This window comes from Camellia sinensis, chromosome 11 (genome assembly GCF_055761805.1).
Source record: "Camellia sinensis isolate YWXY chromosome 11, ASM5576180v1, whole genome shotgun sequence".
Taxonomy (NCBI): domain Eukaryota; kingdom Viridiplantae; phylum Streptophyta; class Magnoliopsida; order Ericales; family Theaceae; genus Camellia; species Camellia sinensis.
This window is the reverse complement of record NC_138971.1, coordinates 136,582,343-136,606,963: the sequence shown is the minus strand read 5'-3', so window position 1 is coordinate 136,606,963 and position 24,621 is coordinate 136,582,343. Positions and strand designations below refer to the sequence as shown.

At 31.9% G+C, this 24,621-nt stretch overlaps 1 protein-coding gene across 2 annotated transcripts in view; it reads left to right on the top strand.

Annotated features, from left to right (window-relative positions):
- The first annotated feature begins 21,014 nt into the window (after positions 1-21,014).
- Positions 21,015-24,621, top strand: part of LOC114322753 (nuclear pore complex protein NUP93A-like) — a 64,712-nt gene continuing 61,105 nt past the window's right edge. Inside the window, exons 1-4 of one of the 2 annotated variants that reach the window (XM_082895353.1) lie at positions 21,015-21,388; positions 22,972-23,038; positions 23,296-23,355; positions 24,418-24,545. In XM_082895353.1, coding sequence (XP_082751479.1) covers positions 21,381-21,388; positions 22,972-23,038; positions 23,296-23,355; positions 24,418-24,543 — 261 coding nt within the window. In that variant the 5' untranslated portion in view covers positions 21,015-21,380 and the 3' untranslated portion in view covers positions 24,544-24,545. The remainder of the gene's footprint in view (positions 21,389-22,971; positions 23,039-23,295; positions 23,356-24,417; positions 24,546-24,621) is intronic. The other variant, XM_082895354.1, reaches the window with a different exon arrangement.

Here is a 24,621-nt window from a genome sequence, read left to right as displayed (position 1 = left end):
ATTTGAAATTACTTGATTGTATTAACCATATGTTGGGGAATTGGATATGATCAAATCAAGTTTCGAAGGGCAAAATTGGTGAATTTGAAGCTCTGATTTTGAAAGGAAATCGGCAAAACTTGTCAATTATACTTCATATGTTGGAAAAGTTCAAATTGGGTTTTCAGTATTTCATTGGGTGTGATTGAATCGAGATTCGAAGGATGAAATTATTGAATTCGAAGCCCTAGGTTTGTTTGTCTTTGACAAATGGGGTAAAATCAGACCATGCCAAATAAAGAGAAAACATCTTAGCTTTATTAAGACAAAAGCAATTACATTAGAAGCCTTCTTTGGCTACATATTCAAGTTCATAAAAATAAGGAATAGAATAAATGACAAGGTTATGGAACTTGTTCCAACTATGGTCAATGAACTTCTGTTCCTTTTTTATTCTATCTTCTCCAGGCTAGGCTGCTGAAGTTGATATGCTCTTACTTGATAAAAAAGTTTTTCAGCCTTTATTTTAAACTCTGTTTCTTTCAACCCTTGTTCTATCTCATCCATGTCCAAGTCATCCAAGTATAGAGTCTTTATTCTTGAAATCATTATATTCATCGATGAGGTTCTCTGCTTCATACCGGGTATGAACTCAACGGGCTGAGATTTGGTCCAAAGATCGAGTGGTGGCCACAGAAATGTGATGCTAATGAAGAAGCAGTGGGAGTTGGTCTAAAAACATCTTAAGCTCTGCTTGGGCGATGGGGTTGAGGACATGACCCCGGGTCATAATATCACAAGCCCATCGAAAGTTCTTGAGAAGAACATCGTCCTCGAGAATATTGAAGGGCAAGTGAGAAAAGGCCGCAAGCAGATGTTGGGCTTGCTGTCGTTGATATTTGGTAGGAGGAGATGGAGGGTGATAGGAGGGGAGAAATTGGTCCTCAATGAGAGTAAGCCTCAGTTCCTCCATCCAGTGAGGGTTTTACAGAAGAGGAGGTACAAGAGCTTCCATCTCGAAAGAAGGAGGAAATTAGGGGTTGTTGACGATATCAAGCTAGTCAGAAGAGCAAAGTTTTGCCTTCTGGGCTAAGAATGACAGACTATACCCTTGAGCCTCTTCTGGACAACGAGTGGCATGTACTATCTTCGTAGGCATGGAAGACGTGTATCATGCTACAAGTAAGTTGTCTTCCAAGCGGCATCAGTGGTCAATGAGTACATATGGGTAAACCACCGAACTCCGAGCAAAGGGAGGGAAAGTTAGAGGATCAACAAATTCGACAAAATGATGATTGATTCGCTCTCTTAACTTGGACTCCTCAGGTTCTGGCCAGCTTCTCCAACCAAAAGCCCTAGAAGAAGAAGAAACTGCAGCCTTATCCTACGTAGGAGGTTTTGGGTCAGATGAAGAGCTTCCAAAATCCATGTTTGCAAAATTTTGGAATAAAGAATTATGGACAATAGGTTCATAATCCAAAGGTTGATAGTCTGCAAAAGCTTCCATGACTTGAATATAGGGAGGTGGGTAAAGGTGGTTAATCAATGCATGAAGGTTCTTTCGAGGACGAACAACATTATCAAACAACTTTTCATATGCTTGATCGAGGGAAGAAAAGGTTTGCTTGGCCATGAAAGATGTACCAGTCTTTTCAAATACTGAGATAGTGGGAATGTTCAAAGGATAGAAGAGAATTTAATGCAAATGTTTCATTGATGAATGACGGTTGCATTTCTGAAAAATGTAAAGCCCATGCACGTTTTAAGACGTGGATAAAATACCTTGATCCACTAATATCACCAAGTATTGGGTATATTAGTGCGGGGGGTAATGGTGGCTACATATTTTGTATAGGCCAATCACAGTTCAACACGTGGCCGGATGAGGGCAATGCGGAAAGACAATTCAAATCTTCAATCGTAATCACACACATGGCAGTTAGTATTGGTTATTGTGGATCTGCATAACATTGGATCAGCAAAGAAATGCAAGATAACGTGGCTTTAACAGTTACTCATATATTTGAATTCAAAATCACGAGGGAAGCCTAACTGTAGACATGGCGTAGTGGAGCTAACTGTAAGGAAACATGATTAGTGATCATGGAGGAAAGATTCGATAGTTAGAAACTCATTTCGACGGTTATCATTGAGAAGTATAAATAGCAGAGAAGACCCCAGAAAGAACCCCCAAACTCAGATCCAAAGAACCAGTTTTATCTACTTTATTTTCCTTTTAGTTTTTACATTTCTTGTTCTTTACATTTCTGTACTTCAAATTCTTACACTACACTTTGTTCATAGGAGTAGTTTCAAATAGCTTGTTGCTGTAAACCTTTACGAGGTTGAATTGGATCATTGTAAGTCTTTCATTTTTACTTAATGAAATGCTACAATTGTTCTTCATTTAATCATTGTTTGCCTAATTTTCTTAAACAAATCCACCAATAAAAATCCTCTTCATTGAAGTTGAAAGAACTAAAATACAATCGTTTGATAATTGGTTGGCAATTAATCTTCTATAAGGATTGATTAATCCTTACTGGCACGCTTAAAATTACAATAATAACATTCGAAAGCCAAAAAGTCAACATAAATATATCAATTTTATGAAATTTATTTAAAGTATGAATTGTTCTTTATAATTTAAAAATTACATCTCGTCACTTCAAATTTCTAATCACAAAACAAATTATTCTTTTATTAAAAAATTATGAAGTCAATTAATAGTTTTTAATAATGTTATAAATGTATTTTAATTAACAATTCAAATAATTTTATTGTTATATGGAAGAGTAATTAAAAATTTTATTTTTTTGTTAAATAACAAATTTCTTACGAATGAGTATTTGTAATATCCAGAATCACAAAGGGCAATTTGTATTTTAAATAAATCTCTAAAGGTGTATTTATAATTTATCCAAAATTTTATTAGTTGGTTGATTTTCTTGTTACAAGTGGTATTTTTTTTTTTTCACAATGAATAAAAAATGCTATAGATCTTAAAAATCATCAAAAATATTATACAATATTTATATGAGTATTATGTAATTTTTTTGATAATTTTTGTGAGATTCCTAGTATTACACAATGGTTATGGATGAATGGATATTTTATGTCTAGCAATGTTAAGGATTTTAAATATTTTACATAATACACACTCTCACATAATATAAGAAAAAAAGTTTGTAAAATATTTGAGATATTGAAACAGTTTTTGAATAGTGACTAGGAAAACCCAAGAATACAAAATCAAGATTCAATCCAGAATTTCAAATGAAACGACAAGATTTATTTATGTTGTGTGAAACACAATAGTCAGTGGTCTATGAGACTCATTTTAGGCTATATTTTTATAATTTAAATTGTTTAATTTTTAAGTTATGTTGAGTAAAATAAATTTGTAAAAAATTAAGTTGATTATCAAATTGTATTTTTATTTAGTTTTATAATTCGAATCACAATAAATATTATTTAAATTATAAAACTGAATAAGATGTAATACGATAAAAAATTATTAATATATAATTATCTTAATTTTTTATAAATATATTTTATTTAATATACTTTAAAAAACAAATAATTCTAATTATCAAAATGAATACGAGATACGTTCCACAAACTGCACAATCTGTTGTGCCTCCCACACACAGCCACTCCAATGGCCAATAAAAGTGTATAATCAAACCATAAGAGTAGAAATTTGAGTAATGTGATGTGAGGTCCCAAATTGTGGGACCACAGACTTATCCCATTTTGAACGAGTCGCCATAGCAGCCCACCTGTCCTCCTGTAGTTAAAGTGTTCTTGCTTTCTATGATCAATTTCCCAAATTGTGCGACCAGAGACTTTTCCCATTTTGAACGAGTCGCCATAGAAACCCCACCAGTCCTCTAGTTAATTATTCTTGCTTTCTATGATTAAAAAAACGTGATACATATTATTAAAATAGTAGCATTAACAATGAAAAAAAAAAAAAAGAAAAACACAAACAAACAAACAAAGTTAAAGTGTCGTTTAGTAACACACATTTTCAGTTTTCTATTTATATTTATAAAAATTTTAAAAACTCAAATAAAAACTTGTTTAGTAAATTTTTGATTTATAAATCAGTGGTCTCAGTTTATAAATTTGGCCAAAAAATGTAAACTCAAAAAATGTGTTTTCGTTTTGAGTTTTCAGTTTTTTTACCACCCAACACTAGCCACTACCCGCCACCATTTTCCACCACCGTCTTCCGCCACCACCAACCCTGCTCTACCACCTGTCACCACTACTCACCACCCACCTACCACCACCACCCACCACCCGCTACCACCACCTACTTGCTACCCACCAGCCACTACCATCCACTTGCCATCCACCCGCCATCACCCACCACCCGCCGCCACCCACCACCCACTCGCTACCACCCACTACCGGCCACCGTCACCCACCCACCATCACCACCCACCACCACCACCTATCCACCACCACCTGTCATCCGCTACCCACCTGCCACCACCATCACCCACTCGCTATTACCCGCCACCGTCACCCACCCACCCACCCACCACCACCACCACCACCATCCACCCACCCACCACCACCTGTCATCCGCCACCCATCTGCCGCCACCCACCGTCACCACTTTTCACCACCGTCTTCCGCCGCCATATGCCACCACTTGTCATTTCTCATTCTTTTTTATATTTTTAAATTTTTTTAAACATTTTGTCAATTACCAAACATGTTTGTAGTTTATGTTTTTTTAAAAATAAACAAAAATCAGTTTATAAAATTTTTGTAAATATAAATTGAAAACGTAAATGTTACCAAACAGACCCTAAACTATCACATCAGTGATAGGATCTACATAGTGCCATCTCATTAGTGGTGTATAAATGGTGTTGAATTAGTTATTTAAAATATTTTTTAAAAAAAATGTGGGGGTACTTTAATGTTATGAAATAGTAGTTGTTGGTGAAGCTAATGGTTTGACGTTTAAAAATAAACGTTTATAAAAATTTTAATAGAATGTTTAACATTACTCGTTGCACATTTAAGTTAAAAAAATATTACCACGTGAGGAATTACGTGAGGAATTACGTTCGACATTTAAGTTAAAAAAATGATTATCACGTGAGGAATTATGTTGGACACGTGTTTCGCTTTCAAATTTATTATTAAAAATATATATATATATATATAATAAATTTTATAAATTTAACATTAAAAGTGTCTCTTTGGGAAGTGGGTTTAGAGAATTTTTTTTGGCTAAAGTAATCACAAAAAAACTAAATAAGTTTTTTAACTTAATAAGACAAAATATCACATTCAACTCATAATCATTATATTATTTCTCTCACAAAAAAATCAAAAGTCCTTCCCAAACTAAATGGTTGTTTGGGATGTCATAAATAAGTACACTTTTTCACTTTTTGGACTAAAAAGTTGAGGAAAAAAATATGATTGTTTGGGTTAATTTTTTAAATTTTTATGAAAAAATGTGTATTAAAAAATTGTATAAATTAGTGTGTAGGGAAAAATTAGGATTGCGAGTTATGCAACCGAACTTTTTGAATTTTGGTGAATAGTGATAACTTTTTAACTTTTTGAGTAATTTTTTGACTTTTTGGACAGATGCCAAACTTGACCTAAGTTTTTTTAGTCTCAGGCTAAAATAGCTAAAAAAACCAAAAAATCAGCTCACTTCCCAAACCAAGCCTAATTGCACTAAATTTATGTAAGATTTTAGTTTATATAAAACTTGACTTTAATTTTATCAAAAAATCTTTAGTCATATGAATTAATTTTTTTATTATTTTTGTATTAAAATATATATTTTATGTTTTATATTTTCATAATATTTGTAATAATTTTAGTCTTTTTAACCTTATGAAAATAAATGTTAGTATGATTATGTCAAAGTTGTAAAACTTGTTATATTTTCTTCAAACTTGAAGGGTTAATGTAATTTACCCAATATTTTCACAAATAAATTACACTTTGTGTCTTCTATGTTGGCCATTTTTTCACTTTACTTTGAAAATTTTTTCTTGCACTTTGGCTCTTCATATTTCATTTCTTTTGAATTTGCTGCAAAAATTAACTTATATCTAAAATTAGACTAAAAAATGACACGTTGATTGCATAGCATAAGAATATTTTATCATATAAAACTAGGGCTACAAACGATGAGCTCGGCTTGACAATTAATTAGGTTCAAGCTCAGTTCAGTTCATTAATATCAATTAAACTCAAGTTCGGCTTGGTTTGGTTCGATAACATTTTCTTTTTTATTTATACTATTTAAATAAAAAAATTATATATATTTATATATCATTTAATATATAAATAATATATTTATTATATAATTTAAAATAAAAATAAATAAGTTGAACTTATTCAAATTCGAACTCTGCTCGTTTATTAAATGATCCTAATATTCAAGTTTGAGTTCAACTCATTTACTGAACGAGCCAAGCCAAGTCAATTTGCGAACAACTCAGTTCATTTGCAGCTCTATATCAAACTCTAACACAAATTCAAATGCCAATATAATAATGTATTTTTTATGTTATGTTGCACTTAACATGACATTTTTTATCTAATTTTAAATAAAAGTTTGTTTTAAGAATAAATTAAAAAAGCTTGAATTATGAAAGCTCAAAATAAAAAAATGAAAAAAATGGCTGAACATAAAAAAAATACAGAGTGTAATTTATCTAAAAATTTTAAGCGTAAATTACAAATAACCCCTCAAACTATGATCCATTTGTATTATGTCCATTAAATTTTAAAACTTAACAGTTAACCCTTAAAACTATTATTTTATTACAATGAACCTTTTTTATTAGAATTTTGTTAAAAATTTAGAAAATCAAATTTTCGTATGCAACATTTATTGAAATTATAAGTAATAATATTTTTATCTGGTGATTTTGTTTGCACTTTGTTAATAAAATAAGAGAAATAAAGTACAAATTCTTAACCTAATCCTTAAAAAAACAAACAAACAAACAAACAAATTTAATTGTAATAAAATAATGCTCTAAAAAAAAAAAGTTAACTATAGGATTTTAAAATTTAGGGTAAATTACATTTACCTCCCTTGAGGTTTCTGCCAAATACAAGGACCTCTCCAATGATTTTAATAATTACAGTAACCTCCCTTACTTTACTTGACAATGTCAAGATTCTCCCATTCCGTCTATTTTGCACAAACGATGTTAGTATCCTATAAAAAATAACCATATTACCCTTGCTTGTGTATGAGAGAGAAAGAGATGGTTATGTTTTAGGGTTATATGGAACTTGTTCCAACTATGGTCAATGAACTTCTGTTCCTTTTTTATTCTATCTTCTTCAGGCTAGGCTGCTGAAGTTGATATGCTCTTACTTGATAAAAAAGTTTTTCAGCCTTTATTTTAAACTCTGTTTCTTTCAACCCTTGTTCTATCTCATCCATGTCCAAGTCATCCAAGTATAGAGTCTTTATTCTTGAAATCATTATATTCATCGATGAGGTTCTCTGCTTCATACCGGGTATGAACTCAACGGGCTGAGATTTGGTCCAAAGATCGAGTGATGGCCACAGAAATGTGATGCCAATGAAGAAGCAGTGGGAGTTGGTCTAAAAACATCTTAAGCTCTGCTTGGGCGATGGGGTTGAGGACATGACCCCGGGTCATAATATCACAAGCCCATCGAAAGTTCTTGAGAAGAACATCGTCCTCGAGAATATTGAAGGGCAAGTGAGAAAAGGCCGCAAGCAGATGTTGGGCTTGCTGTCGTTGATATTTGGTAGGAGGAGATGGAGGGTGATAGGAGGGGAGAAATTGGTCCTCAATGAGAGTAAGCCTCAGTTCCTCCATCCAGTGAGGGTTTTACAGAAGAGGAGGTACAAGAGCTTCCATCTCCAAAGAAGGAGGAAATTGGGGGTTGTTGACGATATCAAGCTAGTCAGAAGAGCAAAGTTTTGCCTTCTGGGCTAAGAATGACAGACTATACCCTTCAGCCTCTTCTGGACAACGAGTGGCATGTACTATCTTCGTAGGCATGGAAGACGTGTATCATGCTACAAGTAAGTTGTCTTCCAAGCGGCATCAGTGGTCAATGAGTACATATGGGTAAACCACCGAACTCCGAGCAAAGGGAGGGAAAGTTAGAGGATCAACAAATTCGACAAAATGATGATTGATTCGCTCTCTTAACTTGGACTCCTCAGGTTCTGGCCAGCTTCTCCAACCAAAAGCCCTAGAAGAAGAAGAAACTGCAGCCTTATCCTACGTAGGAGGTTTTGGGTCAGAGGAAGAGCTTCCAAAATCCATGTTTGCAAAATTTTGGATTAAAGAATTATGGACAATAGGTTCATAATCCAAAGGTTGATAGTCTGCAAAAGCTTCCATGACTTGAATATAGGGAGGTGGGTAAAGGTGGTTAATCAATGCATGAAGGTTCTTTCGAGGACGAACAACATTATCAAACAACTTTTCATATGCTTGATCGAGGGAAGAAAAGGTTTGCTTGGCCATGAAAGATGTACCAGTCTTTTCAAATACTGAGATAGTGGGAATGTTCAAAGGATAGAAGAGAATTTAATGCAAATGTTTCATTGATGAATGACGGTTGCATTTCTGAAAAATGTAAAGCCCATGCACGTTTTAAGACGTGGATAAAATACCTTGATCCACTAATATCACCAAGTATTGGGTATATTAGTGCGGGGGGTAATGTTGGCTACATATTTTGTATAGGCCAATCACAGTTCAACACGTGGCAGGATGAGGGCAATGCGGAAAGACAATTCAAATCTTCAATCGTAATCACACACATGGCAGTTAGTATTGGTTATTGTGGATCTGCATAACACTAGATCAGCAAAGAAATGCAAGATAACGTGGCTTTAACAGTTACTCATATATTTGAATTCAAAATCACGAGGGAAGCCTAACTGTAGACATGGCGTAGTGGAGCTAACTGTAAGGAAACATGATTAGTGATCATGGAGGAAAGATTCGATAGTTAGAAACTCATTTCGACGGTTATCATTGAGAAGTATAAATAGCAGAGAAGACCCCAGAAAGAACCCCCAAACTCAGATCCAAAGAACCAGTTTTATCTACTTTATTTTCCTTTCAGTTTTTACTTTTCTTGTTCTTTACATTTCTGTACTTCAAATTCTTACACTACACTTTGTTCATAGAAGTAGTTTCAAGTAGCTTGTTGCTGTAAACCTTTACGAGGTTGAATTGGATCATTGTAAGTCTTTCATTTTTACTTAATGAAATGCTACAATTGTTCTTCATTTAATCATTGTTTGCTTAATTTTCTTAAACAAATCCACCAATAAAAATCCTCTTCATTGAAGTTGAAAGAACTAAAACACAATCGTTTGATAATTGGTTGGCAATTAATCTTCTGTAAGGATTGATTAATCCTTACTGGCACGGTTAAAATTACAATAATAACATTCGAAAGCCAAAAAGCCAACATAAATATATCAATTTTATGAAATTTATTTAAAGTATGAATTGTTCTTTATAATTTAAAAATTACATCTCGTCACTTCAAATTTCTAATCACAAAACAAATTATTCTTTTATTAAAAAATTATGAAGTCAATTAATAGTTTTTAATAATGTTATAAATGTATTTTAATTAACAATTCAAATAATTTTATTGTTATATGGAAGAGTAATTAAAAATTTTATTTTTTTGTTAAATAACAAATTTCTTACGAATGAGTATTTGTAATATTCAGAATCACAAGGGCAATTTGTATTTTAAATAAATCTCTAAAGGTGTATTTATAATTTATCCAAAATTTTATTAGTTGGTTGATTTTCTTGTTACAAGTGGTATTTTTTTTTTTTCACAATGAATAAAAAATGCTATAGATCTTAAAAATCATCAAAAATATTATACAATATTTATATGAGTATTATGTAATTTTTTTGATAATTTTTATGAGATTCCTAGTATTACACAATGGTTATGGATGAATGGATATTTTGTGTCTAGCAATGTTAAGGATTTTAAATATTTTACATAATACACACTCTCACATAATATAGGAAAAAAAGTTTGTAAAATATTTGAGATATTGAAACAGTTTTTGAATAGTGACTAGGAAAACCCAAGAATACAAAATCAAGATTCAATCCAGAATTTCAAATGAAACGACAAGATTTATTTATGTTGTGTGAAACACAATAGTCAGTGGTCTATGAGACTCATTTTAGGCTATATTTTTATAATTTAAATTGTTTAATTTTTAAGTTATGTTGAGTAAAATAAATTTGTAAAAAATTAAGTTGATTATCAAATTGTATTTTTATTTAGTTTTATAATTCGAATCACAATAAATATTATTTAAATTATAAAACTGAATAAGATGTAATACGATAAAAAATTATTAATATATAATTATCTTAATTTTTTATAAATATATTTTATTTAATATACTTTAAAAAACAAATAATTCTAATTATCAAAATGAATACGAGATACGTTCCACAAACTGCACAATCTGTTGTGCCTCCCACACACAGCCACTCCAATGGCCAATAAAAGTGTATAATCAAACCATAAGAGTAGAAATTTGAGTAATGTGATGTGAGGTCCCAAATTGTGGGACCACAGACTTATCCCATTTTGAACGAGTCGCCATATAGCAGCCCACCTGTCCTCCTCTAGTTAAAGTGTTCTTGCTTTCTATGATCAATTTCCCAAATTGTGCGACCAGAGACTTTTCCCATTTTGAACGAGTCGCCATAGAAACCCCACCAGTCCTCTAGTTAATTATTCTTGCTTTCTATGATTAAAAAAACGTGATACATATTATTAAAATAGTAGCATTAACAATGAAAAAAAAAAAAAAAAACACAAACAAACAAACAAAGTTAAGGTGTCGTTTAGTAACACACATTTTCAGTTTTCTATTTATATTTATAAAAATTTTAAAAATTCAAATAAAAACTTGTTTAGTAAATTTTTGATTTATAAATCACTGGTCTCAGTTTATAAATTTGGCCAAAAAATGTAAACTCAAAAAATGTGTTTTCGTTTTGAGTTTTCAGTTTTTTTACCACCAACACTAGCCACTGCCCGCCACCATTTTCCACCACCGTCTTCCGTCACCACCAACCCTGCTCTACCACCTGTCACCACTACTCACCACCCACCTACCACCACCACCCACTACCCGCCACCACCACCCACTTGCTACCCACCAGCCACTACCATCCACTTGCCATCCACCCGCCATCACCCACCACCCGCCACTACCATCCACCGCCCGCTACTACCACCCGTAACCTACCCGCCACCACCACTCACTACCCACCTGCCATCACCATCCACCACCCGCCACTACCACCCACCCACCACCACCACCCACCCACCACCACCACCACCACCTACCACCCACCACCACTGCCGCCACCACCATCACCCACCCACCACCCACCTGCCACCACCACCCACTCGCTACCACCCACCACCGTCACCCACTCACCCACCACCACCACCCGCTACCTACCCGCCACCATCCGTCATCTGCCACCCATCTGCCACCGCCACCCACCACCCACTCGCTATCACCCACTACCGGCCACCGTCACCCACCCACCCACCCACCATCACCACCCACCACCACCACCCATCCACCACCACCTGCCATCCGCTACCCACCTGCCACCACCATCACCCACTCGCTATTACCCGCCACCGTCACCCACCCACCCACCCACCACCACCACCACCACCATCCACCCACCCACCACCACCTGTCATCCGCCACCCATCTGCCGCCACCCACCGTCACCACTTTTCACCACCGTCTTCCGCCGCCATATGCCACCACTTGTCATTTCTCATTCTTTTTTATATTTTTAAATTTTTTTAAACATTTTGTCAATTACCAAACATGTTTGTAGTTTATGTTTTTTTAAAAATAAACAAAAATCAGTTTATAAAATTTTTGTAAATATAAATTGAAAACGTAAATGTTACCAAACAGACCCTAAACTATCACATCAGTGATAGGATCTACATAGTGCCATCTCATTAGTGGTGTATAAATGGTGTTGAATTAGTTATTTAAAATATTTTTTAAAAAAAATGTGGGGGTACTTTAATGTTATGAAATAGTAGTTGTTGGTGAAGCTAATGGTTTGACGTTTAAAAATAAACGTTTATAAAAATTTTAATAGAATGTTTAACATTACTCGTTGCACATTTAAGTTAAAAAAATATTACCACGTGAGGAATTACGTGAGGAATTACGTTCGACATTTAAGTTAAAAAAATGATTATCACGTGAGGAATTATGTTGGACACGTGTTTCGCTTTCAAATTTATTATTAAAAATATATATATATATATATAATAAATTTTATAAATTTAACATTAAAAGTGTCTCTTTGGGAAGTGGGTTTAGAGAATTTTTTTTGGCTAAAGTAATCACAAAAAAACTAAATAAGTTTTTTAACTTAATAAGACAAAATATCACATTCAACTCATAATCATTATATTATTTCTCTCACAAAAAAATCAAAAGTCCTTCCCAAACTAAATGGTTGTTTGGGATGTCCTAAATAAGTACACTTTTTCACTTTTTGGACTAAAAAGTTGAGGAAAAAAATATGATTGTTTGGGTTAATTTTTTAAATTTTTATGAAAAAATGTGTATTAAAAAATTGTATAAATTAGTGTGTAGGGAAAAATTAGGATTGCGAGTTATGCAACCGAACTTTTTGAATTTTGGTGAATAGTGATAACTTTTTAACTTTTTGAGTAATTTTTTGACTTTTTGGACAGATGCCAAACTTGACCTAAGTTTTTTTAGTCTCAGGCTAAAATAGCTAAAAAAACCAAAAAATCAGCTCACTTCCCAAACCAAGCCTAATTGCACTAAATTTATGTAAGATTTTAGTTTATATAAAACTTGACTTTAATTTTATCAAAAAATCTTTAGTCATATGAATTAATTTTTTTATTATTTTTGTATTAAAATATATATTTTATGTTTTATATTTTCATAATATTTGTAATAATTTTAGTCTTTTTAACCTTATGAAAATAAATGTTAGTATGATTATGTCAAAGTTGTAAAACTTGTTATATTTTCTTCAAACTTGAAGGGTTAATGTAATTTACCCAATATTTTCACAAATAAATTACACTTTGTGTCTTCTATGTTGGCCATTTTTTCACTTTACTTTGAAAATTTTTTCTTGCACTTTGGCTCTTCATATTTCATTTCTTTTTTAATTTGCTGCAAAAATTAACTTATATCTAAAATTAGACTAAAAAATGACACGTTGATTGCATAGCATAAGAATATTTTATCATATAAAACTAGGGCTACAAACGATGAGCTCGGCTTGACAATTAATTAGGTTCAAGCTCAGTTCAGTTCATTAATATCAATTAAACTCAAGTTCGGCTTGGTTTGGTTCGATAACATTTTCTTTTTTATTTATACTATTTAAATAAAAAAAATTATATATATTTATATATCATTTAATATATAAATAATATATTTATTATATAATTTAAAATAAAAATAAATAAGTTGAACTTATTCAAATTCGAACTCTGCTCGTTTATTAAATGATCCTAATATTCAAGTTTGAGTTCAACTCATTTACTGAACGAGCCAAGCCAAGTCAATTTGCGAACAACTCAGTTCATTTGCAGCTCTATATCAAACTCTAACACAAATTCAAATGCCAATATAATAATGTATTTTTTATGTTATGTTGCACTTAACATGACATTTTTTATCTAATTTTAAATAAAAGTTTGTTTTAAGAATAAATTAAAAAAGCTTGAATTATGAAAGCTCAAAATAAAAAAATGAAAAAAATGGCTGAACATAAAAAAAATACAGAGTGTAATTTATCTAAAAATTTTAAGCGTAAATTACAAATAACCCCTCAAACTATGATCCATTTGTATTATGTCCATTAAATTTTAAAACTTAACAGTTAACCCTTAAAACTATTATTTTATTACAATGAACCTTTTTTATTAGAATTTTGTTAAAAATTTAGAAAATCAAATTTTCGTATGCAACATTTATTGAAATTATAAGTAATAATATTTTTATCTGGTGATTTTGTTTGCACTTTGTTAATAAAATAAGAGAAATAAAGTACAAATTCTTAACCTAATCCTTAAAAAAACAAACAAACAAACAAACAAATTTAATTGTAATAAAATAATGCTCTAAAAAAAAAAAGTTAACTATAGGATTTTAAAATTTAGGGTAAATTACATTTACCTCCCTTGAGGTTTCTGCCAAATACAAGGACCTCTCCAATGATTTTAATAATTACAGTAACCTCCCTTACTTTACTTGACAATGTCAAGATTCTCCCATTCCGTCTATTTTGCACAAACGATGTTAGTATCTTATAAAAAATAACCATATTACCCTTGCTTGTGTATGAGAGAGAAAGAGATGGTTATGTTTTAGGGTTATATGAGAAAGCTGAGAAGAATATCAAAGGAGAACAATAGGATACTGAGAGAGAGAAGGGTTAATAGAGGGAGGTGGGGGTTCTAGTGGGTCTTCATGTTTGATGGGTTTTGGGGAGAACAATTATGGACTATGTCCAATGATGATGATGATGCCTCCTTCTCACCCTAATGTTGATAACAATAATACCCTATTTCTTCCAACACCTCTCAACAACAAGAATCACATTCATGGCCAAAACACTTGCAACAATAACAACACAAACTCGGGCCGTTACTTTATGGAGAACCGTAACAACAACAATGATGATGGCTTTTTATCTGTCAGGGCTAAGATCATGGCTCATCCTCACTACCACCGCCCGTTGGCTGCCTATGTCAATTGTCAAAAGGTAATAAACTAACCTCACCTGCTCAAAAAAAAAAAAAAAAACACCTAGATGCCCTAAACCATAAATCTCTCTCTCTCTCTCTCTCATCACTCTTGTTTCAAATTCACTAAAAAAACAAATACCCGGATGTTCAAAACCATGACACACTCTCTCTAGATGTGTGCCGAATAATTCTTGGAGGCTGTCAAAGACCCACATTCTAATACACAATCGAGTTATTCCATTGAAGGGTCAAATTTCCAGAGATTAAAAGTCTAAAAGAGAACAACCCAGATTCTAATTTTTTGCTACTAATGAAATTTTGATTAGGCAAGAGAGTATCAGTAGAGTTATCGAAGGTTGACTAGACCAAATCGGTGGAATTTCTAAGGACGAAGTTACCTGAGTCGTCAAGGGCAGCGGAGGAGATGCTGCGGCCGGCAGTATTGGACTGACAGACGACGGCGCCGGAGGAATTGACGAGGCGGAGGTTGCCATTGCTGAGGAACTAGAAGGAGGCAGAGAAATCGGCGGCGCCAAAATCACCGCCAACTTTCCAGACAAGGATACCGTTGTAGGTGACGGCGGCCAAGTATGTGGAGCCATCGGCGATGAAACTTACAGAGAATGTGTTGTTTGGGGATGGCAGTGATTGGTTTAGATTGGAAGCCAAGAGAGAACAAGAAGATAATTGACAACAATGGCTTCATTTTCTCCATTCTCTCTTTTTCTCTCTCCCCATTCTGCACTCTTAATCTCTCATCTCTGATATGTATGGCTGTGTAGCGAGATGTGGAGGATGAGAGAGAGAGACCAAGTCCTTATTGACTTGGAGCATAGAGAGTAGGTTCATGGTTGTGTTGGTCAGCCACGGGCAGTGATGTTAGTCGTTAACAAAAGACTTTTCGTCTTTTCATAGGCAAAAGTAAGAGTGATATGGTCATTTTTATAGGATACTAATGTTGTTTGTGCAAAATAGACGGAATGAGCAAATCTTGACATTGTCAGGTAAAGTATGAGACGTTACTGTAATTATTCAAACCACAGGAGGTCCCTGTATTTATCAAAAATCTCAGAAGAGGTAAATGTAATTTACCCTAAAATTTAAGAAGACAAAATACAAATGAATGTTTACTATAAATTACCCAAATTTCAAACCAAACCTAAATCAAAGTTGGACCCACATCAACATCAGTGGCATCTTTCACATTTTAACTTATTTTAAATCATATCACCTCTCATATTTTTTATATTTTTTTTAAAACAAAATTAACAATTTTTTTTTTTTTTTTTTTTTAACTATCTTGTCAAATCAACCAGAGAATAGGTTTGTCAAAGTTTCAAAAGAAGCAGAGAAAGATCAAATTGCGTTTCTACTCCGACAGCGCGCATGAACTTCCTCAATCTTTTATCTTATGAATATAAATATAGATATGTGTGTATGTGTGCATTACATACAGACATTTGAATATATAATTTTTTTTTTCTTTCTTTTGAATGTCTCAGGAATTGCCGTTATTGTGGAGATGATTACAAATATTTATCATATTTATACATTTGAATATGCAATTCTTGTTGTTGTTGTTGTTGAAGAAGATGAAAATTATTGGGCAAATTACGCTGATATTTTTGTATTTTGTTTTTTGTGACATTTTAGTCATATAATGTCAATTGACTCAATTTTTATTCTGAATTTATGATTTTATCTTAATTTAATCAAATTACTTACAATTGTTAGCATTTTTTAACGACAAATGTGCACATAAGTGATATATACCATGTTTTTTAAGGTCAAATTATAAATTTGTTTAACTTAATGAGTTAATTTCAACTAATTTAACAATAATTTTTCATAAAAAAACACTCACAACATTATCAATTGGACCAAATTGATACAAAATCTAAAATTAAGGGTCAAAATTAAACTAATTGAAAATATAGGGACCAAAATGATACAAGAGGCAAAATGAGAGTATTTGTGTAATTTACCCAAAATTATTTAGAATTTCTCTGGGGTTCTTACTTGTTAAAGTTACAAGAAGCCAAGGCCCCGTTTGTTTTCAGAGATAGAATGAAAGAGATTAATAGTGAGGGGATTGTTAGTGAGGAGATTGATAGTGAGGAATTGTTAAATTATTTTTATATAAAATAATAAAACAAATAAAAAATATAAAAAATTAAACATTAATATTTAAAAACAAATTCCCAATATATAAAAAATAAAAAAATTTCTAATCCCCTCACTATTTATCTAATACCATCTCTATCTCTTCCTTACCGATCCCCCTTCCAAGGGGACTACTAATACCAAGGGATTAATAGTCTTCTCCCCATCTCTCAAAACAAACACCCCATTAGTAATACTAAGGGATTAGTAATCCCAATCCTCTCCCTATAACCCCAAACAAACGGGCCCAAGTGTTTAATGAATCCATAGAGATAGATTTTGTTATTCTACTTATCTTTTGGCCTTGTTTGAGAACAGGTTAATTTAGTAATTTTTTTAACTATTTAGCTAAAATATGAGTTAAAAAAAAACTAGTATGTTTGGGATGACTTTTTAGATTTTTACGAAAAGATGTATAAAAAATAAAAAAAAAACAAAATCTTTAACTTTTTAATATAAGTTATTGACTTTTTAATTTTTTTAATGATTTTTTAATTTTTTAACTAAAAAAATCATACGAAATTGTCTGTCACTTTGAAACTGGGGTTTATTTATATTCTTTATGTACATGTGCATGTATACACAATTTTTTAGCATTTTTTTTTTTTTGGTTTTCCATGGGTGTTCGGGCTAGTTTAACGGGCATCTCCAAATTCCCGCTTCTAATGGAAGCCTATCGCTAGCCACGACATGTTGTAGCTTCCCCGAGACGAACTGGTGAGCAAACCCAATCAAATCACAGAGCCTTACCCAGCAATGGACAAACTACTGTGCCACAAGCTCATGGTTGAGCAATTTTCTTAGAGACCCCAAATATTCTACTAAAAGTTTTACTAAATGTCTCACATGGGTGTGGGACCCACACAATGTGGGTCTCATGTGGGTCCCACACCCATGTGAGACATTTGATAAAATTTTTAGTAGAATTTTTAGAACCTCTAGCATTTTTGATTTTCTTATTTGGCAATTGCTTTTTTATCAGTATACACACTTTTCCATATGTACATGTTTGGCAATTGCTTTTCGAGCAATTTTTTTGTTTCACTTTTACCTCTGTTTGGCAAGTTGATTATTGGGCTTTTTTGGCTATTTTAGCCACAAAAGACAAAATAGGCTATTTTAGCCATAACAAACAAAACATCACATCCAACCCATAATCATTACATTCTTCTCTCACAAAAAAACTCAAAAAAGCCAAAAAGCCAAAAAACCCTTTCCAAACCAAGCTTTTAAGCCCAGGCTAAAATAGCCAAAAAAGTCAAAAAGCCAAAAAGCCAACCCACTTCCCAAACGGAGGCTTTATATCCTACTTAGCCTCCGTTTGGAAAGTGGATTAGTTTTTTAATTTTTTTAGTTATTTTAATCTGGAACTAAAAAATCTGATTTGGGAATGACTTTTTGACTTTTTTGACTTTTTGACTTTTTGGTGAGGTGACTTTATGATAAATTACCAAATTGCCCTTGACACGTGATTCTCATGGCAACTCACACTCAAATGGTCTTCCACGTCAGCGCCATGTACAGGACCGAAATTGTTTGAATTTTTTTTTTTCCCGGTTTGGATTTGGCGTATTTTCCTTTAATTTTTTTTAATTTTTTTATTTTGGATTTGGATTTGGCGTATTTTGCTTAATTTTTTTATTTTGGGTTTGGATTTCGCGTATTTTACTTAAATTTTTTATTTTTTTTATTTTAGGTTTGGATTTGGCGTATTTTTTTTTATCTTTTTTATTTTTATTGGTATACAATAATTTTTTTTTTTTTTTTCAAAAATGAGTTTTCATGTGTTTTATTTATTTTTAAATTACGTCGCGAATGGTAATTTATGTTTTTATGTTTTTTTTTAAATATTTTTTAACGAGGCGTATTTTTCTCGTTATTTTTTTTAATTTACGTTTTGACATTTTTTAATTCGTACACATTAATTTGTTTTTATATTTCAAAAATGGGTTTTCATGTGTTTTATTTATTTGTAAATTACATGGCAAATGGTAATTTCTGTTTTTTTTTTTAATCTTTTTGGATGAGGCGTATTTTTGTCGTTCTTTTTTTTTTTGAATTTACATTTTGTAATTTTTTAAATATTTTTAAATATTTTTGAATGAGGCGTATTTTTTTAAAATAATTTATGTATTTTAATTTTTTGTTTTTGCAAATGGTTTTTTCATGTGTTTTTTATTTTTATTTTTATTTTTTTTTCATTTTCTGTGAAATCATAAAGTGAGGTTTTATTTTATTGTCCTGTGTATTTTAAATAATTTAATTTTAAATATTTAATTTTAATTTCAATTTTAATTTAATTTAATTTAATTTATTATTTTTATTTTAATTTTATTTTAAATATTTAAATAATGTAAATAATTTAATAAGCAAAAATTTAAAATAAATATTCCAAAAATTTAAATCGTAAAAATTTAAATAATTTAAATATTCAAAAAATTACTTTAACAAAAAAATGTAAATAATTTAAATATTCAAAAAATTTAAATAATTTAAATTGTTAATATTTTAAATTTAAAAACAACTCTACACTCAAATCGTAACCAAACACATAAAATAAAACTCAATTAAAAAATTATTTTTAAAACTCATAACCAAACACATAACTCGAAACTCCATACTACTTTCACAACTCTATACTCAAATCATAACCAAATACATAACAAAAAAATTAAAATATTTTAAAAGTATTTTTATAAAATAAAGTTTGAATTTATTTTTATAAAATATTTTAACAAAAAACAAAAAAAATGTTTTTATTTTTTTTTCAACTTTCTTTGTTTTTTCTGGGAAAAGATGTTTTTTGGAAAAAGATTTTTTTTTTTTACTTTGAATATTTCTGACGCTAAGGCTAAATAAGCCCCTCTTTCATGTGGGGGTAGTTTCATAAATTTACCTGTGAAATGGTTGTTGCCAAGCTCCTGCCATGCTTTTGTCTCTATATGGCTGAATTAGTTATTTTTGTCGGTATGTGGCTAATTTAGCCTCAAACTGCCTTCCCAAACACGTCCTTAATTTTTTTAAAAACATAAAGAGAAAAAATCCACTAAAGACCAAAAACAGGGTTTGTAAAAATAAATTTTTGTATTTTTTAGATCTATCAATATTTAGAGTAGAAGGACTTGAAAAGTTAAAAAGAAAAAAAAAATCTGAAAATAATTAACTGTTACCAACTATGTACGTTACATGAACGCGGGATACAAAGTGTGTGAGTGTATATCTAGTGGTTGGACTTATTGAATTTTAAATTTAAGGGGATGTGGACTAGGCAAATAAATGTCATATTTTTATATTTTTAATCTATTATGTGAGATAAAATAGTGTTATATGTAATATGTTGGGTCAAAAAGATATTTTTAGCAATTATATAACAATATATACATATAATAATAGTGTTAAATACAAATATATAATAAGTGTATGATAAAAAGTATCTAACATATATCACATACCTTTATTCAACTGCCGAGCATTTGACATGAGTATTTAATTTATTTTGAAGAATCCGTTTCGCCAAACACAAAAAAAGCTAACTCTAACTCTAGAATAGCTATTATTTAAAAAGATTCCGTTAGATTCATCAATTTTAAATTTTTTTTTTTTTTAAAAACTCTGTTGTTTGATTTGCTCAATCCCATAATCTGTCTACACATTAATGCATGGGATCACACATTAACACAATGCCTATGTATTGTGTATATCTAAATGATTAAGCCTCCGTTTGAGAAATTGGCTGATTTTTTGATTTTTTTAATTATTTTAGTTTGAGTTAAAAAGTTTGATTTGAAAAGAATTTTTTAACTTTTTTAATTTTTTTTATAAGAGAAGAATGTAATAATTATAAATTAAATGTGATATTTTATTTATTGTGATTAAAATAATTTATTTTATATTTTGTGATTAAAATAATTTTTTTTTTTCATGGCTAAATGTATTTGCACATATCTATAACATATATTAAAAGTGTGTAAGAGTGGTATAACACTGCTGCTTGCAGTGATATAACACTCCTGTTTACTTGGTTTCTTACTCTTTCCTTGCAGATTTTGGGCTACACACGTGGGGCTTCAAATCATCCACATACACAACAGAAGAAGAAGACAAACAAATTTCACCACCATTCTTGAAAGTTCCAAGATCGGCGCTCCTACTACTTGCCTATTTTCTTTCCACAGCTTTTCTATTACAACTCACCCATGCTAATCTATAACCTATATATAAAAGAGTGAAAGCAAGCAGGTTGAATCTAACGCATCAAATTCTTCTTTTTGCCCTTTATCCTAATAGATAATGGCAATCTCTCCTCTGTTGCCCATATATAAAAGAAGGGAAGCAGGCAGCTCCTTTTGAATCTAACGCCTTGAAGTCCCTCATTTGTCCTGGCTCGATTGTTGATGCTTCGGTGAGTCGGTCTGGTTTGTTTTTTTTTTTTCGGTCCTCCATTTCGCCTGCTGAGGATGGTACTCAGAATGATTCAGCTGTTTGATGCTGATGAGTCACCTGCTTGATTCTACCTCTTGGGAAAGCAAGAGACAGCAAAAACAAACCGACTGTGAACTGATAAGGAGAAATAGGATTATATAGATACTTTTTGCTGCTGATGTCGGTCCTATTTGTATTTATAGCAAACAAAATAACCGATATGTTCATCTTCTCTGTCTCTCTCTCTCTCTGGGTGTTCCTGTCATACGCCTACTTGTATTTAATGTTGTTATACATTCATGGCCTTATTTTATTGATGTTGTGTTGTTTTTTTATGAGATTCCATGGCCTTATTTTATTGATGCTTTTTCTTTTTTTTTTTTTTGTATGAGATGCTTTATCCACCATGTGTTTGCAAATATCTTTGACTAAGAGACTGAGATGTTTTGGCTTCCATATATTGTTCACCATGTGTTTGATAATATGCCTAAACCAACTTAAAAAAAAAACTCATCAAACAAGAAATGGCAAAAAAGAAAACAAATATACAAAGAACACACACACACAAAGAAAAGAGAATCAAATCAGCAACTTCCTTAAATTAATTGAAAAAACAAACCAGGAAAACAAACAAGAAATGGCATAGCCAAACAGCAGGGAAGGAAAAAAAAAAACCCAGGAAAGTGAGCTTAATATACAACCAAAAAAAAAAATAAAAAAATACCGGCACAGCATTAATAAAATAAGGCCACGAAATCAGAAAGGCAACTTGAAAAAACATTTCTTATGTACAGCTGATTGGTGAAAACAGAGTCAAGAGCAAACATTTGGCAGGACTGTAGCTTAGGTCTTGCAAAGGAAAATTAAGTGTTTTAAATTAGACTATATTATTGTTTTTGTGTTCTTCTTGAATTTTTATGGGCTGCAAAGATTGCTTTTTTCTTTGTAAGCTGATTTATTTAGTTTGGATAAACCTCGCTAGGGTTCAAACATTAGAGAATCAATACAACCCATGTCTAAATTTTTTCTCGGCCGTTGGAGGCATTGTCGAAAAAGCTAAAGGCAAAAACCCTAAGAAGTTAAGCTCTTACTTAACCTATTGCTGCCACTATGTACTTATCTCTCTGTTATACACACACATCAATTTTATGCATTATTAAAATACATATAGATGTGTACACTTATTATGCATATGCGGACATTTAAACATACACAAACACTGACACTCAAGTCCGTGCACAAGTTTCTCAAGATGACTTTGAAGCAATGATAATTTATCAGTTTGGATGATGAGAAAATACAGGAAAGGATATGAGAAGTTGGAAGTTGGAAGTTTGTAACAAATTGGGTTTGCAATGATTGTTTTGAGATTCCATGGTTTATTTAATAACTGCAGAGGATATCTTATCCTCTTTTCCAATTTGGGTTTGCAATGACCTCTTGTTTGATTTTCCTCAAGAATCAACTATTTGAGAATGTTTGATTGATGATTGTCAATAGTTTGATATCTTCCATACTTCTGAAGTTTTTTTCTATTATTTGTTTTTTCTAATTTATATGCAGGCTATTAGCCCATGAAGGAATAAATGCAGAGCAATTTGCTCGGGATCTTAAATCTTTTGAATTAAAGGTAATTCTTTCATATCTTCAACTTGATGCATAATTTGTTCTTCTCATTGACTGCCACTTACGATATTTATCTTAGAGTAATTCAATAGTTGTGTTAAGTTGAAATTCTGAATCAAGTGAATCTAATCGTACCATGGATTTCCAGAATTTTGTCCTCTTTTTTTACTTCTTTTTTTACTTCTTTTTTATTTTTCACTTAGTATTGTTTATTTATTTATTTTTTATCCATCCTCTCATTTTTTAACTTTCTTCTTCAAGATGACTTTTGAAGATGTTTTCCCTACTGAGGCAACAATCGTGGAAGAGTATCTACAACAGGTAACTTTCATTCATTTTGTTGCTTATTGACAACATAATGTCAAAATATTGATACTCTAGCGCTTGCTTTCTTGCATTGTTGTGTGTAAATTTTTGCTTACATTGATCAACGGAAAGAAAATTGTAAATTTTGGTTTATATTGCAATACAGAGAAAATAGTGTTTCCTTCCCATTCACTTTGTAGCGTGCCATGCCCCGGAATGCCAATATATCAGTTATTGTGCATTACAAAGACAAATAAAGTAGTTTTAACTTTGGTTGTCATATATGTGAATTCCATAGACTTACACACAACATGTTATGTCATGCATATGGATGTAGCTAGCTATCAAGCATTCACTGTTTTATAATATATGTCACTGTTGGAATTATTTTGAGATACCATAAAAAAATTCATCCTGGAATCTTGTGCGATAATCAATTCGCCTTTAGTGGGTGATAGAGGGAGGTGTTATTAATTTATTTCTGTGGCAATATGGTCTGAAAAGCAACTGCATGTTTGTCTTTGTGTGTGCATGGCTCACTATGTATCCTTCACCTTATATCCTACATGCTTGCATTTCCTTTTCGGATGTTAATAATGGTCCAATATGTGATAGGCCCAACTGGCATGTTGTTCTTTGCTGAAGAGATAGAGGAAAATATGATGATAGGGCCCATACAAGTTTAGCAAATAAATACAAAAAATAAGCACTCCAACTACAATGCGACCCCCAGAACTCTTCTTCCATCGAAAACTTTGGAATTTGCTTAGGGTTTAGGGTTTTGCTTGTACTTCCAATTCATACAATAAAATTTATAGAATTTAATAACAATTTGTCATGTCTTTGCCTCGATCTATTATTCTTAGCTAATGATAGGATGATATGACTTTATTCCTGGCCAATGATGGCGTGACCCCCACCCGCGAAGCGCGTGGTGGTCCAACTAGTATACATATATATATATATTCTACTATACGGAGCTCACTTGACGAAGTTATGCCACACATTTTTCATACCCAAATTACCTCTGTATAACTACTCAATTTCGTGATTTGTTCCGTCTTTTTATTTGCATAGAATCATCATGTACTTCAATTGCTGTTGGGGGGGGGCATGCCAGAGTCATTGCTGAAAGGCCATGAAGAATCAAACCTGACAAAGATTAAGCAAAGAATCATCATCATGCATTCCATGACAAAGTGAAGGCAAGCAAATTAATTTCCCCCTGTGATTGAATTCATCCCCTTGCTCTTGGTTTTAGCAGAAATGACAGTGCTCAAT